This window comes from Capra hircus, chromosome 2 (genome assembly GCF_001704415.2).
Source record: "Capra hircus breed San Clemente chromosome 2, ASM170441v1, whole genome shotgun sequence".
Taxonomy (NCBI): domain Eukaryota; kingdom Metazoa; phylum Chordata; class Mammalia; order Artiodactyla; family Bovidae; genus Capra; species Capra hircus.
In genome coordinates this window covers 74,168,385-74,181,176 of record NC_030809.1, presented here as the reverse complement: position 1 = coordinate 74,181,176, position 12,792 = coordinate 74,168,385, and the positions used below count along the sequence as shown (strand labels likewise).

At 41.2% G+C, this 12,792-nt stretch overlaps 1 protein-coding gene across 2 annotated transcripts in view; it reads left to right on the top strand.

Annotated features, from left to right (window-relative positions):
• Positions 1–12,792, top strand: part of ZRANB3 (zinc finger RANBP2-type containing 3) — a 290,989-nt gene that overhangs the window by 255,616 nt on the left and 22,581 nt on the right. For both annotated transcript variants that reach the window (XM_005676192.3, XM_018062246.1), the window contains 2 exons: positions 6,065–6,470; positions 9,479–9,673. In XM_005676192.3, coding sequence (XP_005676249.3) covers positions 6,065–6,470; positions 9,479–9,673 — 601 coding nt within the window. The remainder of the gene's footprint in view (positions 1–6,064; positions 6,471–9,478; positions 9,674–12,792) is intronic.

The window sequence follows — 12,792 nt, the reverse complement described above, 5'->3', positions numbered from 1 at the left end:
GTATGCGAGACAGCAGAAGAGACACAGATGTATAGAACAGTCTTTTGGACTCTGTGGGAGAAGGAGAAGGTGGGATGATTTGAGAGAATAGCATTGAAACATGTATATCATCATATGTGAAACAGATCACCAGTCCAGGTTCGATGCATTAGACAGGGTGCTCAGGGCTGGTGTACTGGGATGACCCTGAGGGATGGGATGGGGAGGGAGGTGGGAGGGGTGTTCAGGATGGGGAACACATGTACACCCATGGCTGATTCATGTCAATGTATGGCAAAAACCACTACGATATTGTAAAGTAATTAGCCTCCCATCACTTCATGGCAATCAGATGGGGAAACACTGGCTGACTTTATTTTGGGGGGCTCCAAAATCACTGCAGATGGTGACTGCAGCCATGAAATTAAAAGACACTTACTCCTTGGAAGGAAAGTTATGAGCAACCTAGATAGCATATTCAAAAGCAGAGACATTGCTTTGTCAACAAAAGTCCGTCTAGTCAAGGCTATGGTTTTTCCAGTAGTCATGTATGGATGTGAGAGTTGGGTGATAAAGAAAGCTGAGCACTGAAGAATTGATGCTTTTGAAAACTATGGTGTTGGAGAAGACTCTTGAAAGTCCCTTGGACTGCAAGCAGATCCAACCAGTCCATCCTAAAGAAAATCAGTCCTGGCTGTTCATTGGAAGGACTGATGTTGAAGCTGAAACTCCAATATTTTGGCCACCTGACGTGAAGAGCTGATTTATTGGAAAAGACCCTGATGTTGGGAAAGATTGAAGGCAGGAGGAGAAGGGGATGACAGAGGATGGGATGGTTGGATGGCATCACCGACTCAATGGGCATGGGTTTGGGTAGACTCCTGGAGTTGGTGATGGACAGGGAGGCCTGGTGTGCTGTGGTTCACGGGGTCACAAAGAGTCGGACATGACTGAGTGACTGAACTGAACTGAACTAAAATAAATAAATTAATTTATTAAAAAAAAAAACAACTCCGGTGGGAACATGCCAATCCCAAACTGACACACTGCTATATTTAAAATGGGTAACCAACAGGGACCGACTGTATAGCACAGGGAACTCTGTTCAGTGTTAAGTGGCAGCTTGCATGAGAAGGGATTTGAGGGAGAATGGATACATACATGTATGTGTATGGCTGAATCCCTTTGCTGTCAACCTGAACCTATCACAACATTGTTAATCAGCTTTACTCCAATATGAAATTAAAAGTTTTTTTAAAAAATGTGAATAGACAGTGAAGGTCACCAGGTTTGGAGGAAATCCTCTCATGGGCAAAGTAGAAACCAAAATATGTGAGGACTAGTATGTAAAACAAAACAAAAAAAAGGATAGAAAAGAAGCAGAAACATTGTAATGAGCTGAAGAAAACTGAATATGCCAGCAAATTTGGAAAACTCAGCAGTGGCCACAGGACTGGAAACGGTCAGTTTTCATTCCAATCCCAAAGAAGGCAGTGCCAAAGAATGCTCAAACTATCGCACAATTGCACTCATCTCTCATGCTAGTAAAGTAGCTCAAAATTCTCCAAGCCAGGCTTCAGCAGAGGAGCCTGGTGGGCTATAGTCTGTGGAGTCGTAAAAAGTCGGACGTGACTGAGCACGCACACAGACACCTCTGCTATGGATTCTTCAGTTTTAGACTAAGCTGGGTCACTTCCTATGCTTCCATTTGTCCTGCCCTTACCTACTTGCATGCCTCTAGTTATGGAATCTCCTTTAAATGCCTGCTTCAATTCCTTCTACTTCTCCTGCACCTGCTGCTGAGTTCCTCCAGGCCTCACTGTGATGATACTACCTGTGAAATGTCTGCAGTTTTTCTTTCTCTGTTACCACTATCACTGTTAGGAGTTCAGGGTGGAGTTCAGTACCCCAGACTCCAGCTGGGAGTCTCTGACAAAGGGGACTGTAAATAAAAAGGAACTGGCTTTATTAATAGACCTGCAAGTGCCTGAAAGCACCCCAGGAGAATTTGGTAAAAAGGTGTATTAAAGAAACCAGCCAAAATCCAAGGCCATAACGGGACTTCCTACTTCTCACCCCAAAGTGAGCAGCAGAGATTACAGGGCTCGCTTCCGGTGGAGACACGGTCCAAGAGAGACACACCTCAGGGAAGCATGAGGCCTGAACTGTGTCCCAAGTTCTCAGGCCGAAAAAATTCAGATTAACAACTCATCCTCCAGGGGTTGGGACTGAGTGACTGAGCTGAACTCAAGAAAACAACAAACCTTCCATTCATATTCACAAGAAGTAGAAGTACTGCACCCACAAAACAGCAATAAGAAAAGGGACTAATCAAAGAACAAGGAAAAGCTCTTAGAAAGGGAACCCATAACATCAGAAAATAATAATCTGACAAGGACGAAAAGGAAGATAATGAGGAAATCACACTGAAAGTAGAACAACAGAGGTGGGAAAAAAAATGTGAGGAAAAGTAAAGAAAATCAAATGATCAGTTCAGAAGATTTTCCCTAATAGAAATTCCAAAAATAAAAGAGAAAACAGAGGGGAAAAATATAGGAAAATCTCCCAGATCTGATTAAAAAGATCTGAAGGACATGGGTTTTTCTGAGTACTTGGGATCATGAGTAGAAACCAAAACCAGGAGCACGGTGAAGCCCCTGATCCCCTGGCCTTTCCACCTTCTTACTGCTCCTGCTTTTGCCTTCCCTGGTGTCTCTTCCTCCTCGTTCCACTCCTAACATCCCTCTGCTTTCCGTCCATGGCTTCTTACCTCCTCCTCCCTCTGTTCGTGGCCTCCAGGCCTGGGACTGGAACCGCCTCTGCTTGTCACTGGCTCCCACACATGCATCCAGATGTTTCCCTTCAACTGTGGACCTGCCTCCTGGAATTCACCACCCTGGTACCCACCAGGCCTCATTCATATCTAAAAGTAAACTTTTATTTCCTTATCTCTTCTCTTTTTGCCTTCTATTCTAAGATAATGAGACAATAATAAGCCCATTTATCTTCCTGTATTCCCTGTTATGATAATTGAAAATGTCACCCACACAGTGTCATAAGTCAGAAACGTAGGGGTCTGAGGAGCACTGTAGTCCCTCCCGTCTTCCTCACCCTCCCGTTCAATCAGTATGTCCTCCCCGGTCTTCTTGGTGATAAGCCCATGTGCCCTGAATTCGCAGGCAGCCCTCCTATTCCGTCGCTCTTCTGTGTGAGGTCATTGGACATTTGAGAGGGAAATCTGTGGTGTGAAAAAGGTGAACAAAATTAACTAGTACAAAAATCGATCCTGGAGATAACTTTAAAAAACTGATTTGTATCTTCAGGTTTGAGATGATACTGCACATACAAATAAAATCAAAATACTACGAAAAAGGAACAAGAAGGAAATTTTACATGTTAAAAATATGACTGCCAAACTAAAATAATTTTATGGAAGCACTGAAAGGTAAAATAGAGCTAAACGCGTTTAGAGGATAAAAGACACAAAGGAGGAAAATATGAAAGTAAAAGATGACGTAAATGTCCAGGTCCAACATTCTGCTAACAGGAATTCCAGAAAAGCAGAACAGAGAAAATGAAGGGGGAGAAACTATCAAAAAGGAATAGAAATGTCCAAGATCTAGAGATGATCAATACTATACAAAATTAATAGGGTGCTGAGCAGAAATCATACAGATATAGATGACACAGATAGAGAAATATAGACACAGATCATTGTGAAATTTCAGAATACCAGGGATGAAGGTTCCAAAAGCCTCTATAAAATGAAGAGTTTGCAACTACAAAGGAACATTGTCAGTATCATCAGATGTTGGAAGAAATCAAGCAATTTCTTTACAAATTTTGAAGAATTTTTTGCCAAGCAAAACTACCAAGAGTTAGGGCAAAATCAGGTCATTTAGAGACATGTACAAGGACTCAGAAAGTTAACCTCTCTTGTAAAATCATTGTCCTTTAACTAGAAATAGCTGGTAGAATTTGTCCACATTTGCTGAATATTTGCCAATATTTTCAAAGGAGTTCCCTTTGCAGTGCTGTTGTATGAAATGGAACATTCTCTTTAAATGTGTAACTATATTTGTTTCTTTGTTCCTTTTTTAACACCAAACTCCATGAGTCTGATAATCTCCCTGCTTTCCTCCACCCTTTTCTTAGAATTTCTCTTGTACATGGTTTTAAAAATCTTGTCTCATGGTTGATTTCATTCTTTATATTTTTGTCTAAATTCTGTAACTTCCACAACTTACTAGATAACTTTGTAATAGTATATGAGTATATACATAGTAGTCATACAAAATCAAAGTTGTACATTATTGAGGAAGACTTTTTTCCTAAAATATATGTTTTAATTATACCAATATAGGAGCAGCGTAAGTATTCCTTCTTCTCTTCCTTTTTTCCTTTTTTAGAAATTAAGATATTTGTGATTATGTACATTATTATAAAGTTTGCCATCTTAACTATTTTAAGTGTATAATTCAGTGACATTAATTACATGCACGGTGTTGTGCAACTGACACCACTGTTTTCAAACCCCATACAGAGACTCCATAACCACTTAGCAGTAACTCCATTTTTCCCTTTCTCACAGCTCCCAGTAACCACTATTCCTTCTGTCTTGATTAATTTGCTAAATCTTTCTTATTCAGCACTACTAAATACAGAATTTATTATGTAAACTTTCTCTTTGCAATATTTGGATGTCACTATAGTATCTGTAATCTATTGTGGCATTACAATTTACCCCAAAACTTAGTGCCTTGAAACAGGAATAGCTGTGTATTTTTTCTCATGGTTTCTGTGGATAAGGAATCCAGCCCGGGTACGATGGAGATGACATGTCTGCTTCCTCAGAAGTGGGGCCTTTGCTGGTCGATCCCAAGATCGGGAGCTGGAATCTGAAAGCTTCTTCACTCGCATGTCTGACAGCTGATGCTGACCATCGCTGGGGGGCCCATGTGCGGCTGAAGAGTTAAATGCCCATATGTGGTTTCTCCGGTGTGGCCTGGGCTTCCCCACAACATGGTGGCTGTGTTCCAAAGGCTAGTGTCCCTCCTGAAAGATAAGGAGAAGGGGAGAGTGCCAGAAGCCCCGTTAGCCTCGGTGACCGAGCCTCGGAAGTCACACAGCAATGCTTTCACGGCATTCTGCTGACCGACACTGTTACAGAGGTCCACCCAGGTTCTAGGAAAGGAACACAGACCCCACCTCTACATGTAGGTGTGTCAGTGTGACAATGTGAGACAAGTGTGTGAAATGGGATAAGAATTGGCCATTTTTGGAAGTGCAGTCTGCCACAGCGTGTGTCCACCATGTACCCAATTCAGGCCTTAGCAGGACTTCTCTAAAATTAACTCCTTTAATTTACCTTAACTGCTGGCTAATCAGCTGTGGAAATGGCTGTTATCCTTTCTCTTAATTAGGAGGTTGAAATTTACACATCAACAAAAGAAGATGGAAAATATGAGATCGTGAAGTTGCTGCTTTTAGAAAAGAGAAATCTGTTTCTTAGAAACAAGATAATTATTAAACTATCTCTATTAAACTGTTCTAATTCATATCTTTACTGCTATTTGAAAATATTCCTTGGTCAGGAAACTATTTTAATATGAAAAATATATTGTTTATGAACATTGTTTGTGTTTATATTTTGGGCATAAAAACATTTTTCAAGTCTTGACTGACTTGAAGTATTTAAACACACAATTGCTTCTTTTCCCTGTCATACATCTAGAGGCCAAAGTCTATTTTTCTTATATGACTTCTACAGCCAAGTGACCCAACTTCTCTAATGCTTCAGTGCTGTCATTTGAAATTTGGGAAGAGTAATACTACCTGCCTCACAGAGCTAGGATGAGGATTAAATGAGTTGATATACATAAGATGCTTCACACGTTGTAAGTGCTAAAAAAAAGTTAGACACAAAGTATATGGAGACAGTAGTGGTATTCTACGTGTATGTATATATGAAGAGTCATCACAGGGCTGAATTCATTTCCAATAGGGTATTCAAAAGATAGAGGAATATGGTTAATGACAAGTTTGTTAAGCTATTTCATTTAGGAATAACTTTGTTTTTTCCTAGTTTGAAAAAGAAAAACAGCATGATATTCGATCATTCTTTCTACCAAACGCTAAGAAAAGACAGTTGGAGACCTCCTGTGATGAATCAAGGGTATCCCAGGAGAAAAATACTATAGTGCCAGCAGACCCTGGAAAAACAGCTACAAGAGGTGATGAAAGTGATCTTGAACCTGAAGCTAAAAAACTGAAATCGGTCGCCATCAATGACCCTTGCAGGCCCCCCGAGGAGAAACCCTGCCGGCCTGGGCAGGCCGAAGCTCGGCTCGCGGTCGGGGCCTGCGAGGCCAAGGCCCAGGCCACTAGCCCAGCCCTTCGTGGTGAGGGCTGGCAGTGTGCTTTCTGCACCTACATCAATAACTCAGTGTTACCCTACTGTGAAATGTGTGAGAATCCGCGGGGCGGTGCTGGTGAGTACATGGAGGGCAACCATGAGGCGGGTAGCAGTGGTGTCTTCAGATAACCTGTGTGTTTAGAGACAGCTGCTGTCATCAGAGATCCACGCCTGGGTTCCGACTTCAGCGTTTAAGCTGGAGGAAGAGCTTCATATAGTGAAGACTGTGAATTTATCCCCTTGTGGAATGCGAAAAGCTCCCAGTTCTGTCAAGAATGTATATCCCCCAGCGTCTGTGACATGGCATTAATTTGGCACAAATGGACATTTCTGATTAATGCCAGCAGGATGTGAATTCAGTGGGCAGGAATAGAAGCTCTGTTGCTATGGCAGCAAATATGCCTTATAGCCATAGACCTGCTGTTTTCTTTCCTCTGTAGATAATACTCGTTTTTAAAGAAATTGTAGATTATTTTGTTTAAACAGCAGAATGAATCGAATGCGGCTTCTTCGCCTACTGAAATATTTATTGTGCCATGTTTCTCCCATGACAAATCATAAAAATTCCTCTATTGATCTTCTTTTAAGAACCAAATCTCACGTCTGTTTTATGAGTTTATTCTTTTCTAAAACATGCTATTTAAAACTAGAAATCATAAACATACCTCAGAGTATGTTTTGCTTGCATGATATGATATGCTTGCTGGTGTTTTATTTTTGAAGTGATTATTAACAACTGTGGTTATCTTAAGAAAACGTCATCAGTATTCCTTTGTTTCCAGTTTTAGAGACCATTTTTATGGTAACTAAAAATGCCAAGTGGATGGTTTTAGAAACTAGAAGAAATTATAAATAAAATCTTATCAAAGTGTGTAATGATTATACACACTTTCCCATCATATGTGAATTCCTCAGAGTCTTGACATTAACAGAGACTCAGCAAAGATAGAAGCTCTAATGCTCCAGTTCCTTCCTGCTTGCCTTGCTCTCCTCTGCCTAGATTTTGATGAAAGAAAATGTAATCAGTAGCTGAGTCTTTCCTCCTTTGATTCTGGGTGTTCCTCCCAAAACTGACAAGTCTGCCATCTGGGTGATTATATTTGTAACGTGGACACCTGTTGTCTATGAACTAAATTGGAGCCACAAGCTTATCCCATATAATATCTCCCACAATTTGCATTATCTCATTCAATTTCCAACTGCTACAGGCAATAAAAATAAAGTATCTCATGACTACAATATAATATTAGTTCACACAAAGTCTATAAATTGAATGACTGAGCAATAAAAATCATGGTTTAATAGGGTTTTATAAGTTCTGATTTTTCTTTATGATACCAAGAGCAACAATGAAGATTTCTAGAACCATGATTTAATAAGCAAACTGTCAAGCAGTCTAAAAAAACAAAACACGTTTTGTGAATATGAAACAATCTGATTTAAGAACAATACATATTCCAAGTAACAGTGATAGTGTTGATATATGATAGTTTTAATTATTAGATTAATACTACTACAGTTTGACATAATCATTTCCAACCTTGATTTGGATGCATCCCAAAAATTAAAAAGCAGAATTCCAATTCATCTGAATTTTAAAATCAATACCTGCTATGTAACACTTGAGGAAACAGTGAATTCAAAACATTAAATGAGCGATATTAGGATACAGGACTGGAAAGTCTTATAAAGTTGCTAACTAGTGGTCTCTAGTACGTTAGCTAGTACATTAATTTGCTGTAACGTACATTGAATACTTGCTGTTGTTCAGTCACCAAGTCGTGCCTGATTCTTTGTTGACCCCATGGACTGCAGCATGCCAGGCTTCCCTGTCCTTCACGGTCTCCCAGAGTTTGATCAGATTCATGTCCATTGAGTCAGTGATGGCATCTAACCATCTCACCCTCTGTCATCCCCTTCTCCTTTTGCCTTTGATCTTCCCCAGCATGAGGATCTTTTCCAGTGAGTCAGCTCTTCTCATCAGGTGGCCAAAGTATTGGAGCTTCAGCCTCAGCATCAGTCCTTCCAATGAATATTCAGGGTTGATTTCCTTTAGGATTTACTAGTTTCATCTCCTTGCTGACCAAGGGACTCTCAAGAGTCTTCTCCAGCACCACAGTTCAAAAGCACTGATCACTAGAGTTGTCAGTATGTAACATTTCTCTTGTGCTTTGTTCTCAACATCTATTGCTTATCCTCTGCATCTGATACTTCAGACTCCCAGATTTGTATCTCTCATTTGAATTCCAGATTGGATGTATGCAGTGACCTACATAACATCTCCACCTGGATGTCTAAAGGGTACCTCAAGTTTAACATGTCCAAAATGAAATTCTTGATTTATAGTCACTACATCTAACAGCAAAGCTTCTCTTGCCCTGTCTTCCCTATGTTGTGCTAAAAACCTGAGGCAGCGTCTTTGGTTCTTCCCTGTCCTCCCGTCTTCATGAAGTTCTGCTAGTGTGACCTTTACAAAGTGCCTGATGCCAGTCCCTACATCTTCACTGCTGCCATCACAGTGGAAGCCACTAGCATCTCTCTCTCAAGCCTCCCTGAGGCTGGTCGTTCTCTCCACAGAAGACGGAGGGAGCCTTTAAACCTTAGATCATTACGTTCCTGTGCTTACAGCCCTTTAATGGCTTCCAGTGACACTAAGGCTCTAAGCCAAGAATACAGGCCCCCTGGGCCAGGCTTCCCAGATCCCTGAGCAGCTCTCAGCTCCAGGGAGCCTCCCACCCCATCCCCTTACTCACTTAATTCTCTTTAGCAGAAAAGATCCTATTTGTTTGCCTGTTTATCTCTGGCCTTTGGAATGGAATCTCTAGGAAGCAGGGACCTTTCTGAGTTGTTCCCTCTGCCTTTCCAGCACCTGGAGTGGTAGTTGGTGATCCCCAATAAATGTTTAGAAAGAAGGAACAGACGTTGCTGACTTTGTTCCTTTTTGTACAGCTCAGCTGTGACATGTTTAAACTCTGCTTTCTGTACTGGCTTTAGGGTACACAATGACTTTAGCTAAATATAAGTGTAAATTATTTGTTTTTCATAAATTATTTTGTTTGTTGTTCAAATTTGTTCCACAAATAGATAGCCTCAGCCACACCCAGAATAAAAACAAAAACGAGAAAGATGATTCTCAGGACATCTCCAAAAAAATTCAGACTAGTTCTGATGGGGAGAAACAAGTCCTGGCACATTCAGCACCTGAACCGTTAGCTGAGAGCAAGGAAGAAATTTCAACAACTGAGAGTGAAGACAGACTCACCCCCCAGCCAAGTGATGGTAAGTCTTCTTTCCATTTCCAAGTAATAACCATATGCTTGGACGTGGAACACTGTTAATAGGTTTGCGATTACTACCTTGTTCCAGGTTCCTTGTATTCCCTTTTATATTAAAAATACCAACCATTTGTAACTACATACATAAACACCAGATGGCTAGAAAAGCAGAGCTGTTAGCATTCAGATGTTAGAGAGCTAAACTCATATGGGCTACATGTGCTATCTCCGGCCTGTTGCCCACCAAGCTTCCACCAAGCTTGGCCCATTCTTGCAGTGAGAGCATGGTTTTGATATTTGGGGGTTCTTTTGGACACCATGGATTGCTATAAGATCGACAGATGATTGACAGCCACTTAGGAGATCATTAATCCTTTACAAGTGAATTTCTTTTATTTTTTATTATTTCTGGTTGCACTGGGTCTTTGTTGGTGCATGTGGGCTTTCTCTAGTTGCAACAAGTTGGAGCTTCTCTCCATTGTGGTGTGCAGGCTTCTCGTTGCGGTGGCTTCTCTTGCTGTGGAGAACAGGCTGTAGGCACATGGGCACAGCAGTTGCAGTGTGCAGGCTCAAGGGTACAGGCTCAGCAGTTGTGGTGCACGGGCTTAACTGCTGTGCGGCGTCTGGAATCTTCCCAGACCAGGGATAGAACCTGTGTCCCCTGCACTGGCAGGCGGACTCTTATCCACTGTGCACCATGAAACCCATACACGTGAATTTCTTTTACGTGGTTACAACTAGTTGGCATATTTTATATTTAGAGTTTTGAGGGTTGTTGTTTTTTTAAGTAAAATGTTTTCAAGGAACATAATTTCCAGACTATGTGAATCATGACCAACCAACCTTGTAGTGTCTCAGGTTTATTTGCTTCTTTCATTGATTCCATTCATTCTTTATGGCTGCAGTGGTTGGCAAATACCAGCCTGCATGTCATCCATCACAGTCTTTACGGGCCAGCTGGCAAAAGACTGTGAGTACTCTGGGGTTATTTTCTTTGTTACTCAGTTTGTGACCATAGTAGCCAACAGGTTGATGTCTCATTATAACAACCACAAAGTGTTTGGGATGGATTGTCAAAGTTTTTCTTTTAAGTTAGTTGCCGTTAAACATAGATATACTTTAGAGTTGGATTGACTCTAGTTTATAGTTTAGAGTTGGATTCACTCTAAAAAAATAAAAGTGTTAGTCACTCAATCGTATCCAACTCTTTGCAACCCCATGGACTGTAGCCTACCAGGCTCCTCTGTCCATGGAATTCTCCAGGCAAGAATACTGGAGTGGGGTGCCATTCCCTTCCCCCAGGGCTCTTCCCATCGGCAGGCAGATTCTTTACTGTCTGAACCACCAGGGAAGTTAAACATAGATATAATTCGGCGTTGGATTCATAGCTCTAAAATGAAATGTTTATTAAGTATTTCTAAACTCTAGGCGTCTTCCTTTCTTCTGTACTCAGCTTTCCTTTCCTCTAATTCCTCAAGGTCTTCCCAAAACTATCTCACAATAGATTCTGTTCAGGTCTGTTAACTTTAATGGCCTTTAAGCAGACAGTCTGGACTCAGGCGTTTTGTCTCTAGTTCCCTTGTGTGTACTGTGACAGTGCCCCCAGTGAGGATGAAACCATTGCTCTCGGACAGTGTCCAGGTCAGTGAACAAAACATCAGACCCAGAATCGGCAGCTGGCAATTGTCATCAGCTGGGCCATGATACTGTCCATCTACAGCAGGGAAATACTTGCTTGTTAGTTAGAGATTGGTCCCTTGATGAAGATGTATGTTAGCTTTACTTACACATTCTTTTCAAAAATCACCAGACTTTTAGAAATTCTATTCTGCTGGTGAAATTTGCATTGGCCTCATCCATAGACAATGCTAGTATTTTCCCCTACACCTATTCCCTCTTCTTTTTTTCTTTCTTTACGTCTCAGATCACTGGGCTGCAGAAGTGATATTCTTCACATCTGCCCACTAACACATATTTCCTTGAAAAACAGAAGAAGGAGAAGGGACATTATAGTAAAATGCTCATGTATGCTCTTTTAGAACCAGAGTGGTGTATGCCACTCTGGAATTGTAGCTTCATTCTAACTGGAATTCTAAGGGTCTGGAAGGAAGTCTGTATCTTCAAAAGATGCTATCTGGTGTTTGGAACCATTAAATTATACTTCATGAAAAAAAATGAAAAGAAAAATACATTCCCTGATGTAACTAGTAGCTACCAAAAAACATCAGCTGATTTGGAGTTGTTCTCATAAGGCTTTTTGTCAAAGAGTGACTTCTGATCTTTAAGTGTTAACAATAGTTATTCAAATCTGGAGACGATGATTGTGATAGGCACTTATTTTATGTACATTAAGAAAGAAAAAGATGGGACCTCCCTGGCGATGTAGTGGGTAGCAGCCCACCTGCCAAGCAGGGGACACAAGTGAAATCTCCAGTGTGGGAATATTCCACGTGCCCTGGGGCAACGAAGCCCGTGGGCCACAGCCATTGAGCCCAGGGACTAGAGCCTGTGCCCACACAAGAGAAGCCGGCCCAGTAATAAGCCTGGGCGCTGCAGCTGGAGAGCAGCCCCCAGTTGCCGTAACTCGAGAGAAGCTTGCTCAGCAACGAAGACCCACAGCCAAAATAAAGAAACTCCCAGTCTCGCTGTGACACAGTGACTAGGAATTCCTCCAGTGATGCATGTTTGCTTCTTTAATAAATTTACGCTTTCTCATCCTGTATGCGAGTTTTTGATGTACATGATAACTTTTCATTTCAATCCCAAACCATAGTAAGACATTTTGAAGACATTTTGAAGGGGAACAAAATCAGCCCTCAGAAATGACAATGCATATATCTCAAGTGTAGTGTCGAAGTGCCAACAGTGTTGTAGTTGTGACTAAGCTCGTGCTCAGGCAGGGAAAACTACCTTACGGCTGTCACTTAGCCAACCATGGTTGTAAAATGCCACGGCTGTTGACTGGAAGACATGCCGATTTCAGAGATATTGAAGTGTGGGGAAAGCATACATTTTTTAATTTATGAAATATGGGGATAATCCACAATCTAAGTTTGTAAAGTGACTGATGTCTCGATTAGAAATATTCAAATAGGTGATACTGCAAATAAATCATAGACTTGT